Source organism: Macrotis lagotis, chromosome X, assembly GCF_037893015.1.
Source record: "Macrotis lagotis isolate mMagLag1 chromosome X, bilby.v1.9.chrom.fasta, whole genome shotgun sequence".
Taxonomy (NCBI): Eukaryota; Metazoa; Chordata; class Mammalia; order Peramelemorphia; family Peramelidae; genus Macrotis; species Macrotis lagotis.
The window spans coordinates 338148726-338165522 of NC_133666.1; the positions used below are offsets into that span (position 1 = coordinate 338148726).

The 16797-nt window shown below is 35.0% G+C and overlaps 1 protein-coding gene across 1 annotated transcript in view; it reads left to right on the top strand.

Annotated features, from left to right (window-relative positions):
• The first annotated feature begins 2192 nt into the window (after positions 1-2192).
• ADAMTS16 (ADAM metallopeptidase with thrombospondin type 1 motif 16) overlaps positions 2193-16797 on the top strand; it is a 245374-nt gene continuing 230769 nt past the window's right edge. The window contains exons 1-3 of the mRNA XM_074208590.1: positions 2193-2590; positions 2747-2852; positions 15883-16208. Of these exons, the coding sequence (XP_074064691.1) occupies positions 2531-2590; positions 2747-2852; positions 15883-16208 (492 nt within the window). The 5' untranslated portion in view covers positions 2193-2530. The remainder of the gene's footprint in view (positions 2591-2746; positions 2853-15882; positions 16209-16797) is intronic.

Here is a 16797-nt window from a genome sequence, read left to right on the forward strand (position 1 = left end):
CTCAAAGGAACATGATTTGGCCATGGCCACAAAAGCAGTACATAGAAGCACAAATTGAACCCAGGTCACTTCTAACTTTAAGTTCCTAAAGGAAACATAGCTGTGAAAAGAAACACATCTGGCAAGCTATTGGCAAAGCTTCATAAACCAGCAATGGGAGGTAGAGGTGAGATGAGAATGGCAGTTTATTTGATTCCTACAACAAATAACTGACATTTGTATAATACTTTGAGGTTCACCAACTACTTTACCATACATAATGTGTTATTTGAGCCTCATAGTGACTCTGTCAGGTAATAACTAAGGGTATTAGTATGCCTTCTTTACAGAGAGGAAAATCGAAACTCACTGAGACAAAGGGAATTACACATGATCACCTTCTAATAAGTGCCATTCCATCTTTACACTCTCTCTCTCTCTCTCTCTCTCTCTCTCTCTCTCTCTCACACACACACACACACACACACACACACACAGTATTTTAAATTCACTTAGAATTTGGCTAATAAAAGGATCAAGGGAATACCAATAATAAAGGGAAGAAGCAAAATGAATTTGGATATGTGATAGCTAACTGCTAACATTTATATAGTACTTTCAAATATGTACAAGTATTTTACAAATATCTCATTCAATCCTCACCAAAGTCTTGTGAGGGAACTACTATTGCTGAGACAGAAGTTAAATGACTTGTCCAGGGCTATGCAGTTAGTAAATGTAAATGTGAAGGTAAAATTTCAACTCAGGTCTTCCTGTCTTCAAGTCTAGAACTCTCTCCACTGTACTATTTCTTGGCTTCAAATACTCCCTTCCCCCAAAAGGGTGTATGGAAAGGGAGGTCACTTGGTGCCAAACTAATCCTAGAAGTGCCATGCATCAGTCCGCCCTCAAAGTCCTAGTGTCAGTCTCACTCCGTCTCTCCCCACCCCAGTTGATTGAATATAATCAGTATCTTCTGTTTTAGTACCTGCTCTCACCTCCCTGACTCCCTTTCTCTTCTTTGAATAGTAGAAGTACATTGGATTATCATCCACTATTTTCATTTAGCTAGGGTTGTGTGTGTGTGTGTGTAAAACAGAGAGACAAAGGCAGAAGCAGAGACACAGAGACAGAGAGCAGAGTTGGGGACACAGGTGGCAGAATGAACAGTAGAGAACAAATTAGGCATGAAAACAGCAAAAAAAAGTAATTAAAACCAGATACTGGTTCAATTAAAGCAAAACTTGAGAATGCTGAGGAAGGGAGGGAGAGAAAGAGAATCAGACAAACAACGAGAGAGAAAAAATACACAGAGAGAAAAACCAAAAAGAATAGATAGGAGAAGGAAGTGAGAAAAAAAGAAGAAAGATGAGAAATGGAGCAATTTTAAACTCAAGTAATTCGTGTCACCCCATTCAGTTCTTACAAAAGAAAAAATGACCCTTCCTTGCAATTTCTTGCAGAAATATCAGCAGCTCATAGGATGAGTTGCTGCCAGGGATCTTAGAATTCTTGAGTCCAACTCAAAAGGCATTTTACATTGAAGGTATATTTTCAAAGCAGTTCTGTCTAGTTCTGCCTCTCCTTTCTACCCCTTGCTGCCTGGGGCAACCCACACCAGCTTCTCAGTAGCATTAGCCAGGATTCAGGGGTTGCTGGGAGACAAGAGGTGGTTTCATCACCTTCCCTGTCCCCTCCACAGTGGCCAGTGATGAACTTGATCGCTGAGTTTATATTCATGCCGGCTAAAGAAAAGGAGCCAGAGAGACACCTGGCTATAACAGAGTGCGCCGCCAGCCCCCAACTCCCTGGTCTAGCCACAGGTGCTGCAATTCTCAGTTGACTGGGCAGGTCTGTTACTCGAGGAGCCAGTTACTGGATAGAATTAGAAAGAGAAGCTGAGGAAAGGGAGGGAAGGGGAGCGACTGGATGGCTGCCGAAGTTCACAAGGAGACGGACTGGCAGAGTAAATCCTGCACCAGCAAGCGGGTAGCAGCCTCTGCCCTCCTGCCCTCCAGTTCTGCAGCCAGTGCACTCTCTGCCACCCGCTCCTCGCTTTTGTCCCAGTGGGGGCTCTGGACCTACCTCCCACCCCCTGCTCTCCTGCTCCTCCTCCTGCCTGCCTCCCTCCCTCCTTCTTTTTCTCCCCCTCCCTTTCCTCCCCCTTCTCTTCTTCCCCCTCCTCTCCTGCAAGCTCCGAGGGTTCCTAGCTAATGCTGCCGCCGCCGCTGCTGCCGGTGCCACCCCTCTGTCGGTGCAGAAGAACAATAATAACACTTACTGGCACCCGAGCTCACACCAGGAAAAATAACCCTTTGCAATAGATGGTGTTGAATTGTCTTCCTGGCAGGCTTGCAAACGGTGCAGCTGCGGCAAAAATACTTTGCCCTAAAGACACTTCAAGGTCCAGTTGGATGAATAACTCCATAACTCAAATTATTTGAAGCTCTAATATCTGAGGAAAGGAACTGTTTAGGTGTATGAGTGGTGTGTTTTGTGTCTCGTAGTGAGCGGTTTTAATTTAAAGGAAGGGCATTGTGGGGCTATCGCCATGACCTTAAGGAGCTGGGTTGTCTTCTGGTTATTGCTGCTTTTTGAAATAGAATTGAAGGTAAGTTCTTTTCTGCCTACCTTTTATTTTGAGAGTTGCTGAATTTTTCATTGAGACACGTTTAAGGGGGGGGGGGGCTGGCAAATGACCCCCAATACGCTGCCCTTTTTTCCTTTATTTTTGCCTTAATCTCATGAGTTTGCAAATGTTTTCTAGCGTGCACCTGTGTGTGCTGTGGAACCAGCAGCTGGCGTTCCTGGAAGCCAAAACTTCCCGCATCCCTCGCTGCACTCAGAGTTAGCGGACTTGGTGGGAAACAGTGGTAAGTCAATAAGGTTTGGGATTCTAATCCTCAAAACTCAGCAGCTCATAAATTCTCTCGATACTTGCTTATACGGTGCTGTAAGTGGTCATAATTGCAAGGAACACATCAAACCCTAATTAAAAAATACTTCTGTGCTTTCTTCTTATTTCCTCACAGCACACCCCCTAATTAGTCTGTTGTTAGTATTTTTTTTTACTGTATTGCCTAGTAAAACTGTAATGACTTTGCTTACCAGGAAATAATGTCGAATGTTAGGAAAGGGGCATTTAAATAAGGTTAATAGGGAAGGTGGGAGTGGGGGAAGTTGAAGTTTTAAAACTTGAAGTTTTAAAAAAGGGAGTAGCAATTATCTTGGTTTCTAAATCCTGGAGAAGAATTATGGCCTATTTTATCATTAATATCAGGCTACTTCTTATGAAATTTAGAATTATCCTGACTTATTTTGCATATCAACAGCAATAGTCAATTGCTATTCATAATACCTGTCTAGAGTGAATTTGCCTCAGGTCTAGGATCTACTTTTTGACCTGTGAAAACACTGAATCTTTTATAATGCATGATATGTAAAATTATATATATATATATGCATGAAAATGTGGAATCTGACTTTATTTGACTTTATAGGAAATAATAGTTCAGTGTAAAAAACATTCTTTTTTATGGATTGTGTGTGTGTGTGTGTTTGTGTGTGTGTGTGTGTGTGTATGTGTGGCTGGGCGAATTTTAAGCACCACTAAAGGTATTTTGATTCTGCAGGATTCAAATTTGTTGAATCCATATTCCTTCATTCTGAAAACAGGCATAGGGATGCAGGTGCAAGGAGGCATTCTTTATCTTGAGCTTATTTCTTAAAATTTGTCATTAGTCCCTAAGCTTGTAAATAATGACATAACTAAGGATAAATATTTACCAAAGGTTCTCAAAGCTTTTAAAATGAGACCTAAGTTTGAGGACAATAAAACTCAGAGTTATGAGGTGAGTTAAAATAATTAACTGAATTTGAGAATTCTTGAGCATGGGAGCATAACAAGAAAAATAAAGGTGAGCAGTTAATATGTACATGAAATACTTAAATATGCCTTACTTGATAGCAGAACACTATAATAAAACCCCTAAAACAGAAGGGCAATGCTGAGATTTGCACCATTGTAGATGAGATACACTAGAGGGCGCTAAATGCAAGCATTACAAAATGATTGGGAGAAATTTTTAGTGGTAGAGCAAGGGTATCTCTATTTATTGATTTACCCTTTTCCCTTGAGATTTCCCTAACCTTTTCTGTGATTTCATTTAAAATCATGTAATTTACTCTGTTTAATTAATTTTACATGAAATAAAACTTTTGAGGGTACTAAAATATCTTATCTAAAAATTGTTGTTCCTCCTGCTAGCTACCACTCAAAAGTCAGCTTGGAAATATATGATCACATGCGTTTTATGAAATTTAAGTAATATTACTTAAACAATAAAAATTCAGAGAATAATATGAGACAATAGTAAATGGAAGACAAGCTATGTGGAAAGATTTGGAGTTTAGTTTTGGATCTGTGTTTGAATCTTGCCTCTCCAACTCATAATCTATATGATTTTGGCAAACATTTAACTTTTTTAGGTTTGGGTTTCCTTGTTTGTAAAATAAAGGACTTAGTTTGAATGTCCTCTAAAGATATTGTCTGTGGAATCAGAGGAACTAAATTCAAATGTTCTCTCTGCTACTTGCTCACTGTGTAAACCTAGTCCCCTGGTCTGCCCTCTTGGACCTGACTTTCTTCAGCTGTGAAATGAGAGGTTTTAGACTAGAGGGCATCTAAGAGAGCTTCCACTTTTAGTTATGATCATTTAAAACTCCAAATTGTATCCTCTTGGTGACTTTGCATACTCTCAATTCTCTTTTTTGGTTTGTTTTGATTTTAATACCAGGGAAAGTGGATTTGGGCTACCCTGCACTCATATTACCAAGGACATGCATATTTTCAATGACTGGTGCTCACAGGTTTTGCAACAAAGTAAAACAAATCAGTAAAGTATCATAACAATAAAGGATTACCTAGTTAAGCTAATTAAAATGGGACTTCTGTTAGCTATAATGAAATGTTATGAAAGTATAGGTGGATCATAATATAAAACTTGCATTTTTATAGTGCTTTTAGGTTTCCAATTATGCCCTTTACATATTAACTCATTTGATCAGTGAAAATTCTTCACACTGCTGGAGAAATAGTTCTGTGTGCCTCCCCTATCTACTGACAATACTTTTAAGTGTCATTTGTAGAATAGAGGATCACATTCATCATCATTATCATTGTTATCATCATTATATTTGAAAGTATGTACAATGTTAGTGTAGATCAATAAACATTGGTTATGAGGTATTCAATTTAAAAGTTGATCTTAAAAGGCATGGGAACTATTGCTGTTTCCTATTTTAAGTGACTAGCATTCAGTAGAAAGCACAGGAAGAGAAAAATCAACACCTTTTCTTGGAAGCAGAAATAGTTTTATATCTTGAGAGGCCAAGTTTATTTTCAGTGAACAAACATACCAATTATATCATCATTTGATTTATTCTCATTGGTTAATAGTCAGTGGTAGGAGACTTGAAGCCTCTTAATCTATTAATTTTCATTGATAATCAAAATAATGTGAATTCAGCCAAAAACAAAGAAACAAAATTACTTCTCATCTATTATACTTTTATTCATTTTATTTCATTGATTAATTTTAAATTCAAGTTATTACTAATTTATTATTAATATTGAATTGAAACTACTATGGTATGGTAGAGTGAAAGCAATGATTTGCAATGACTTTAGAACTCCTAGTTATTTGACTCAATAGTGATGATGAGAATGAAAGATATGCACAATTATCATGAATAAATATAGAGATAAAAGCTTACATAGTATGGCACAGTATGCCATGATTTGGTAAGACAAATTATTTGTCTGTTTAATTTTGCCTCAAAATGAGATCAAGTAAGCGTCCAAGGTACTGATATGAGTCACCACTGGGAGAATTTTCCTCTTAGAAAAATTATACATAAAGTCTCAGTTTAATTTAAGATAGATTCAAAAAATAGCAAATTTGAAATTGACATTTGTCATTTAAAATCTCTGGATAAAGTTTTTCATGATCAAGACATATTTTAAAAATATCTTTTGAGTTTTTTTGTAAAATTGCATTGATGAAAATTGGTATGGCAACTTTACTTTCCACTGAGTAATAAATAAGCGGTGTGCTACAAGATTGTTTGGTTTTTATGTTCATTGAATCTGTAGATGTTAGTCTTTCCCCAATTATCTATATATCATCTAATAGGTATGTTGTCAGTGAAAATTCCTTTTAGTTCAAATTGACTCTTAGAGTCATATCTTGTCACATTTTTACTACCTCCTTTTTCCAATTAGGCATATATCTGTTCATATCACTATATCAGAAGATATAGAGCAACAAGTTCAATCACTTGTTAAAGATTGATGTGTCATTTTGGGGGAAGGGACATATTTATATGAAGAAGCAACGGGGCACAACCTTAATATCTTTCCATTTGATACTTTTAACATTTCTTTACTTTATCCATTCATTCATTTTTGAAGGGGAAAAGTCTTACTTTTTAACATGTTCTATGAGAACTGCTAAATCACTCTTGTTTTGAACAACCCAGCTTCACTTCTGTCATCACTTCATGACTACAGCTGAATTGATAACACTATAAGGCCAGTGAGTTGGAAATAGTGACTATTAGAACTAGGGGAGGAAGGTGTAAAAATGACCAAGTCTGCCAACTGTCTTTGTCCTTTTAGTCCAGAGCAAGGGGTCCAGGAAGAAAGTGAGCATGAATCAGTTGTGAGTGATTCACAATGTGGGAAAGCCATTAACTATAGGGATACTGTATTGGAAGTGTTCTCACTTTCCTCTCTTTAATATCTAGGATTTAGTGAAAGGCTGGCATTCCATTGTATTCTTTTTTTTTTTTTTTTAGGTTTTTGCAAAGCAAATGGGGTTAAGTGGTTTGCCCAAGGCCACACAGCTAGGTAATTATTAAGTGTCTGAGACTGGATTTGAACCCATGTACTCCTGATTCCAAGGCCGGTGCTTTATCCACTATGCCAACTAGCCGCCCCCAATACGCCACCTAGCTGCCCCCCCCCACTGTATTCTTACAATAAGTGTTTTGACTATCAACTAAACATTTTCTTCATCTCCTCATCCAGATCCAAAATAAATAACTCTGTAATCAGTTCCCATTTTTCTGTAATCTAAATTATTGATTAATAAATTTGTAATTATGTTCTTTTATAGGTAATTTAGAACAAATATACAGAAATATTATAGTCGCTAGTAAGTATGGTTAGAGTTTCACCATTCTATTTGTATAGTTTTTCAGTAGCTATAGAATCTAAGTTTAAAGTAAACTCTTAAGTCATGCATTTCAACTCACACATGAAGCAGTCATTTCCTATGTGATGTCCCCAGGATACTTGTCCCCAATGTCATTGTCTGCAAATTGTCCCCAAATAGACATTCAGTCTCCAATGAATATTCATTGTAAGAATAATGATATTAATAATATTAATAACAATGACAAAAATAAATAAGATTTGAAATAAGGAAGACTTGAACTCAGGTTCAAGGCACATATTGGCTGTGTGATCCTGTCACTTAACTCCTCAGGATACAAAGTAATTAAGACTCTAAGTTGCAAAGGTCTGGCCCGCATTGGTTTAGGAGGTTCCTCACTGAAACACTCCTACACCAATAAATTCTTAGGTCCTATCCCAAACTCATGTTGTTAATACCAGTAAACTACAAACTTATGCAAATATCCTATTCTAAGAAGTTTTTCTAAACATTCAATTGAGCTTGGTTTCTTTATTTTTTTTTAACCATGGTTCTTAGTTTTGTCCTATGTATACAAGAAGAAAACAAAGTCTAATCCTCTTTTATGACAGTTGTAAAAATATTTGAGAAGTAATGTACTATAAGTTGCTAGATTTAAAGTCTATAAAGAGAAGGAGTAAAATTCTTATTTGACTTATCACTTAAACTTCTTCAGCTTCTACTTTCTCATCTCTAATATGGGGTTACAATAAGTTAAAATTGTGTTAAGATATAGCATTTATCTCATAGAGTAGTTGTGAGGCTCAAATGAAATAATATATATGAAACATTTTGCATGTCTTTAAACAAATACATAAATATGATATATGCATATGTATCAACTTATTTGTGACTATGACCAAAATGCCCCTTTCGATCTTCCACAGACTAAAACTTCATTTTTTTGACACACTTGAATGTTCACTAGCTTCTTAATGTTGTTGTTTAAAATACAGTTCCCATAACTAGACAACAGACCAGTTATATTCTGATTAAGAGAGACAGCATTGAAACTATCATCTTTTTCTTTTGAGGACAGTGTTCCAGTTTCAAGGCAATTTGTGATGACATTTGCTTTGGGAGAGGACCCTATCACAATTGTTAAGTTGCAACCTACTAAAACATCCAGTTCTATCCAGGAAAAAAAAAAGTATTGTCTTGCCTTTCCCAACTTATAAATTTGATTTTTTGAATTCACGTGTAAATCTTTACATTTATTTCTATTAAATGTCATGTTACTCTATCTGGTCTTTTTTGCTATATTAATTGTCAGCTAGATGCTGTGGTGCTTACAATTCCAGGTCAGGAGTTAGAATGACCTTAGTTTAGATTTGACCTCAGACACTGGGCAGGTCATTTAATTCTGCTTGCTTCAGTTTCTTGATCTGTATAATGAACTGGAGAAGGAAATCACCAACCACTCTATTATCTTTGTCAAGAAAACTCCAAATGGAGTCACAAAAATTCATACACTGCTTTAAAAATGACAACATTTTAATGGTTGAGTTTAATTTCTTTTTTAAATTGTCTTTAATTTATTTATATATAACTAAAATATTCTTGTTGTAAGAGTAAAAATAATACCCCCTTCCCCCACAAAAATATAAATCCTCATCAGAAATAAAGGGAAAGGAAAAAAAATGTTTCATTCTGGGTTCTGATAACATCAACTCTTCTCAGGTGAATCACATTCTTTATCATAAGTCCATCGTAGAGGTTACTTACATATTTTTCCACAGTTGCTGTTGCTGATTACAATTCCCTCCATCCATTCTTCCCCACTGCCATCTATTATATTTTCTCTCTCATTTCACTCTGTCCCTCTTTAAAAATGTGTGTGGGGCAGCCAAGTGGTGCAGTAGACAAGGTCAAAAGCCCCGAAGCCTACATCCCATACCAGGGACCCAGCAACCACCTGGCCATGTGGTCCTGGACAGGCTACCCAATCCCAGCACCTTGCAAAAAAGTAAAAAAGAAAATGTGTTATATCTGACTATCCTCTCCTCTGATCTACCCTCTCCTCTATCACCCACATCTCCCCTCCTCTTCCCCTGTCCACTTCTCTCCTTTTTCTTCTAGATTTCTATACCCTATTGAGTGTGTGCACTGTTTCCTCTCAGCCATTTCCAATGAGAATGAAGGCTCAGTCCCCCTTACCTTCCCCCTATCCCTTACCATTGCAAAAGCTATTTCTTGACTTTTTTTACGTGAAATATTTTAGTCTATTCTACTTCTCCTTTCATTTTTCCCAGTACATTTTCTTTTCACCCATTTACTCCATTTTTATACTAACTTCATATTCAGCTCCCCCCTGTTCCTTGTCTATATAAGCTCCTTCTAACTGCTCTATTAAATAAGAAAATTTATAAGAGTATTATCAGTATCATCTTTCCATGCAGGAATACACACAGTTTATCATCATTAACTTACCCTTCTTTTCCACTCTTTGTGCTTTACCGTAATCCTTTTTTGAGCTCTGTCATAGCCTGAGCCCAACTTCTATATTACTACTAGATGTAGAAGCTTAAACTTTCTCATCTTCAGATTGTGTATTTTGGTCTTCCATGGGATCAAAGTAATTGTCTATGGTTAAGTTCCTTTTTTTCCTGTTTACTTATTTCACCAGCCTGTGCCTGGTTTTGGGGTGTTTCCTGATCTTTTGAGCATTATTGGGACACCCCCGCAAGGGCCTCAGCTCCTTCAAGGTCTCATGGGAGACTCTGACTGCTTTCCTGTTCTGTTGAATGACCACAAGCTCATCCTTCTGCCTCAGGGCTATGAGGAAGGTTCCCTTGCTCTATAGGGCCCCAGACTGTGACCAGGGACTGAATATGGTCAAAGCCCAAGAATACTGTCCCAGGGACAGAGGACAGACCTTGGCAGTCTCCCTCTACTCTCTTACCTTCTGTGGGCAACTATATCAACCTACACCGACAGTTAAGACTTGCCCAGGGTCATACAGCAAGTTTCTGTCTGAGGTTAGATTTGAACTCAGCATTCTATCCACTGCTTCACCTTAGCTCTTCATTCCATAGTGTAGACCACTAGTTATTCCATCAGGGTGAGTACAGGAATATGTTGATGGATAAGTACAGAAAGTCTGCCTGGTTTTATGGGCAGAAAGCTGAATACAGAGTAGAGAAAATCTGAGTTTGAATGCTAACTCCATCACTTAGTAGCTGGATAACCATGCATAAGTCATTTAACCACTCTGGCTCTTAATAATTTTATTTGCAAATTGGAGAAAATAATATCACCTACCTCACAAGGTAGTGTGTGTGTGATTGGGAGGGGGTATCATGAAAATCAAATTAAATGACAGATGTAAAACACTGCAAAATTTAAAGCTGCACATAAATGCAAGCTACTATTATAATATTTGTTCAATTTACCTTTGATAACTGAGCTCAGAAAACAACTATTCAAATTCTTTGAAAATTATGACACATTTGGATCTATAGAGCACTGTAATGCACATGCCTCAACTGTAACACCTTAATTGTTTTGAGAAGGTGCTCCTATCTCTGGCCTAATGATTGTTAAAAAGGAACAAAAATAGTTAGGATTAAATATAATTGCCTTAGCCATGGAAATTTTTTAATTTTTTAATATTTTATTTTATTTGTTTCTAATTACAAGCAAAGAAGTTTTCATTATTTATTCTTTTGCAAGATTTTACACATTTCAACATTTTTTTACCATCTTGTCTTCCTTCCAAACTCCCCATGGCAGTGAACAATCTGATATAGATTATACATAAACAATACACATATATTTCATACTAGTCATTTTGTGAAAAAGGAATTAGAACTAAGGGGGGGGAAATGAGAAAGAAAGAAAAAACAAAAACATTAAATTTTAAAAGTTATTATAGATTATAGTTTGCTTTTCTCTGCATTCAGATTCCACCATTTTTACTCTGGATGAAGATGGCATTTTCCATAGCAGGATTTGTCCTTGTTCTCGCAAAATTGTTCTTGATCTCTGAACTGCTGAGAGGTTCTGCATCCATCGTAGCTGATGATCTCACAATGTTGCTCTTAAATGTGTAAATGTTTTCTGTTTATGCTCACTTCACTCAGCATCAATTCATGCAAATTTTTCCAAGCTTTTCTAAAGTCAGGTTACTGATTTCTTACAGAACAAATAGTAGTTCATGTACCATAACTTATTCAGCCATTTCCCAATTGATGGGCATCCCCTCAATTTCCAAATCTATGTCACTTCAAGAGAGCTGTTACAAATACTTTTGCACATGTGGATCTTTCCCCCTTTTTATTGATGTCTTTGAGACATAACTAGTAGTGGTATTACTGAATCAAAGGGTATACACAATTTTATTACCTTTGGGCAGAGTTCCAAATTGCTCTTCAGCATGTCTGAATCAGTTCAAAATCAGTTCACCAGCAGTGCATTAGTATCCTAGTTTTCCCACATCCTCTCCAAAACTGATCATTTTCCATTTTTTGTCATTTTAGCAAAGCTGATTGGTATGAGGTGGTTGAGTTCTTTTAATTTGAAATTCTCTTCTCAATAAGGACTTGGAGCATTATTTTCATGACACTACACATAGCTTTAATTCCTTCATCTGAAAACTGCCTGTTCATATCCTCTGACCATTTATCCATTGGAGAATGACTTATATTATTATAAATTTGACTCAGTTCTTGATATTTTTCAGAAATGAATACTTTATCAGAAACTCTAGCTATGAAAATTGTTTCCCAGATTTCTACATTCCTTGTAATCTTGGTTTCATTGGCTTTGTTTGTGCAAAAACTTTTTAAATTTAATGTATTGAAATTATTCATTTTGAAAATTATAATTTTCTCTGTCTCATGTCAAAAACTTCTCCCCATTCTGTAGAATGTGTGAGAAAGACTTTTCCTTGCTTGCCTAATAGACAAAGAAATTTTTACATCTGAATATTTCATTTGAAACCATATGAAAGTTAATTATTGATTTTTGTGTGTCTGTGTAAGTGAGTTCATGTAGGTATGTGCATGAATGTTTTTCAAAGCGAAGAAAAAATTTGATAAATATATACACATACAAAAGATTCTCTTCTGAACACAATTTAAACCTGAAACAGTCTCCCACAGTAATCAAGTTCTCCATTTTAGGCAAAGTGAGGTCAAATTTTCTGATTTTGCACATATTAATGTTTTTGATAATAAAAAATAAAATTTAAATATTCTAGAATCCATCAGAATTTGGAGAGGTTATACATTTCCTGTTGCTTTGTTTAAAGCTTATAGATAGATAGATGGATATAAATACATACAAGAACAATTATTTTTGTTTTCCCAATTTTTTGTCTTTTAAGTGAAAGATCTTTTCAGTTCTCTAGGATGATCTAAGAATAACAAAATTTTCTTATTTCATGATGTTAAATTATTTAAAATATCTTCCTGTTCATTCAGTGTTAACTTCACTTTCTCAATGATCTGGGTTCAATTAAATAAGTCTTTATTCAGAAAATAATTAAAGAAAAAGCTGACTCATGATTGTTGGGCTGTCAATTTTATTATAATATTAATGATAGTTTTCATATATTTATTTTGGCTGGAATTTTATTCAAAGTCAGGAGGACTTGGAGCAAATTTAGGAGGATGTGGAGCAAATTATTATCTGGTATCATATTTAAAAATGCCTGATGATGATGAAGATTATGGAGGATGAAGAGAATAAATTATTTTTTGTTGACCTTGGATTAACCCTCTCAAATACCATTGGACAAATTCTTAAAACATATGACTATTTCACCATAACCCATGAAAAGACTGTGCAAGCTGATACTGATAGGAAAAAGTCCTATATCCTACTGTGTTAGTAGAGCAAAAATTTAGGGTCATTTATTTAGAAATTGAATGAAGTTTGAGAATAATCTGTCCAGCATTCTCATTTGATAATGTCCAGATAACTGATACCCCAAAAAGAATGATAATGTTTTAAATAGTGTTGGCAAGTAAGAGTTCACTAATAGTAACAAGGAAGAATATTGGCTTTGTTTTGTTTTTTCCCTAGAGTGTTAGGAATAACATTTTGGAAAAATCTCCTTTAGTCTTTGATTTGTAAAATAATTTACAATGCTATGAAACCATTTTCTTTTCCACACAGAGAGGCAAAAAGGAAATTCATATGAGGGACTATTCAGTCATATATATATATCATACTATCTATAACTTCAGCACAGTAATGTAACCAGTTGCTCTTAATGATGAGACCAAGTGCTCAGGAAAAGGAAAGTAAGAATGTAACTATGACACAATAGTTCTATACCCACCCCAAAGTTTAACTATATCATGTTTCAGACTTCTTTATAGCTTCTGGTTGTTATATCCAGTCTTTAGATTCAAAATGCTTTAAAAATCCACCTCTATTTCTTCTAAATACACACATAAACAAAGCCATAGTTTCTAATTGCTATTCCTTAATGTCCTTGCATAAAACTCAAATAAATTTGTGATTTCATCAATTTAAATACCTCTCTCCATGATGCATATTGCAACCCACTTAAATCTGCATATCCTAGGCAATTGTCCATTTCACTCTCTCCTTCACAAAGTGTTCCACTGGTAGACTGGGATTTTGGTGAAGGCTTTGCTCATATTCTTTTTAAATCACAAAAAAGATCAATGGAACATTCTAGGAGAACTTTCAAGCTGTCTTTCCTTAATTTCATAATTCTGAGTTTTTGCCCCCATCATAATATTTCCCCAATGACATCTCATCTTCCTACTCTTCATAACTCCTTACTGGATACATGTTTCAGCCTGCTCATACTCATCATGAGCCTTTCTGTAACCCTGTATATGAATCCATTTTCATTTCTTTAGGTATATTCTGTTGCATCTCTTGCTGTCATATAAAACTACAGGTAGAATATTGGCATTTAAAAGATGGACCTTCATTTTTCAGGAGAACTTTTGTCAGAGCATAGCAATTTCCTGAAGGCAATTCAGTCCACCCTCTTCCAACTTGTTATTCTCATTAATAACCAAAAATGGTCTTTAAAATGATATTGGATCTGAATTCTTTTGAGATCACTCATGAGTTTAGCCTTAGATCTTGGTGCAGGTGGTAGAAAATTCAAATGTCACCTTAAAGATTTTCTGAGAGATTTATCTAGGTACATGATATGCTAAAAAAAACTGCAAGTAATATGAAGAAGATTGGCCTGTATAAATTCAATGAAGCATGCTGTGCAACTTGATCAGAAGTAAAGGCAATGTTTTCAATAGGAGGCTGACAAATTGTTTTGAATAGGAATTGATATATTAAATAAGCATGTCATAAATCCATAAAAGGTAAATGCAGGCCCCTCTCCCCTTGAGAGAGGTGTGCCATTTATTAAGATGTCTTAATAAAAAATCATTTTAATACAAAAATTTATGGGTTAAAAGGGTATTGTTTTCAGGATGGAATAACTTTTAATTTAAAAACCAAATTTCTTAAATATAATGAACATTCAAATGTAAAAGACTAATAAATGAATAAAATAAAATTATGCTTCATAAAAATTAAGATATATTTAACAGAATTTAGATTTGCAAAATAGAAACACTAGAACATTTCCATTTCAATAAACCTTCACTTTTTTCTTCTTTTCAAATAGTCCTTTTCTTAAATATAATGAACATTCAAATGTAAAAGACTAATAAATGAATAAAATAAAATTATGTTTCATAAAAATTAAGATATATTTAACAGAATTCAGATTTGCAAAATAGAAACGCTAGAACATTTCCATTTCAATAAACCTTCACTTTTTTCTTCTTTTCAAATAGTCCTTTACTTCCTTCAATCATGGAACATTACTATTCATCCAGATGATTTTGTAAGACATCTTAATACTTTTGCATATCTGTCTATTAATTAAACACATATATATATATTATTTTTGGTGTATATTACAATATATATATATCAGTACATGTATATACATATCTGTATTTTAAACACATAAAATAGGGATGTGTGTGCACATATACAAACACACACACATATATGATGTTTTGTTTAGAGAAATAACAATATATAGGCTAGAAATTTTGTTATTGACTTTTTTTCCAGTTGTGTTTGAATTTTTTGTTACCTCATTCAGGTTTTTTGTCAGATACTGGAATGATTATTCCCTTCTCCAGTTCATTTTATAGATAAGGAAACTGAAGCAAACAGGTTAAATGACTTGCCCAGAGTCACAGCTAGTAAGTGTCTAAGGCTGGATTTGGACTCAGATTTTCCTTACTCCAACCCTAGTGCATTTTCCACTGCATCACCTAGATGCTTTATAGACTAGAGAACTGGTCCTGATAACAAGAATCTCATATTTGTTGTGAGGAAATTGCAAGTAACCATGGGAAAATTATTTTAATCTTAGTCAATTCTCTAAGTCTATAAATTGCATAATAGTTTTTGTTAAGCAATGGTGGGGGAAATTTCCTCACCAGAATTTCCAAATACTAAGGAAATCACAGGTTCAGTTCATAAATTATTTGTTTACTATACAGCACAAGTTAATATATCCTATGTATCTTCTTCTTAAGTATACTCATTTAATTATAATATTTTTAATTCTCATATACACCATTCCTATTTCCTTTCATTGATTGAGCTCTATGGTTTTCTTCTGTTTGACCTACAGAATATGAAATTGTGTCAGCCTATGAAGTACACTCAAATGGAGACTATATGACACATGAAATTATGCACCATCAAAGGAGAAAGAGATCACCTTCTCATCTAGGAATTGATTCTCTTCATCTTCGGCTCCATGGATTTGGACATGACTTTCACATGGATCTTAAAACTTCTGACAGTCTAATAGCTCCTGGATTTATGGTACAAACATTAGGAAAGAAAGGCACTAAATCAATACATACTTTCCCACCAGAGGATTTCTGCTTTTATCAAGGCTCCTTACGATCCCACCAGAATTCATCAGTAGCACTTTCAACATGTAAAGGTTTGGTAAGTCCAATCTTACCAGTTATATTAATGGCATGATTTAAAGCAAGATTCAGAGTAACTATGTGAGCATATTTATAACAAGTTGGAAACCTATGGCCTGGATTATAATATATGTCACGACAAAAGTGAGGTGTTTAAGTTATGTTTGAAATATATTGATATCTTAAAATGTTCCATAATCCTGAGCAGGAATGATAATAACTATTAAATTTTTTGTTGTGTTAGTCGGGATTATTGGTGGGGAATAATGTTGCTTTATGAAGCAGGCATACATCTTAATATCAAAGGTCAGACACATAAAGCCATTTGTTGCAAACTTTAGAGAGAAGATATCCAACTATACTCTTCTGATTTATAACACAACCCAGAAGAATGACTATGCTAATTAAAGATTTTAATATAGTAAGAAAAATGTGGAATCTAAGGTGAAAGGATCAGGGTTCAAATAGTCAAAGAATACAAAATTGTGTCAGCTTATTATTCAGTTGAACTTTCTTGGCTTATATGACCTAGATGGTAAAATGGGGAGTTTAGCTATTATAACTATAATGCTTAAAGGTATGATTTCATTCGACCCTTTCAAGAAATA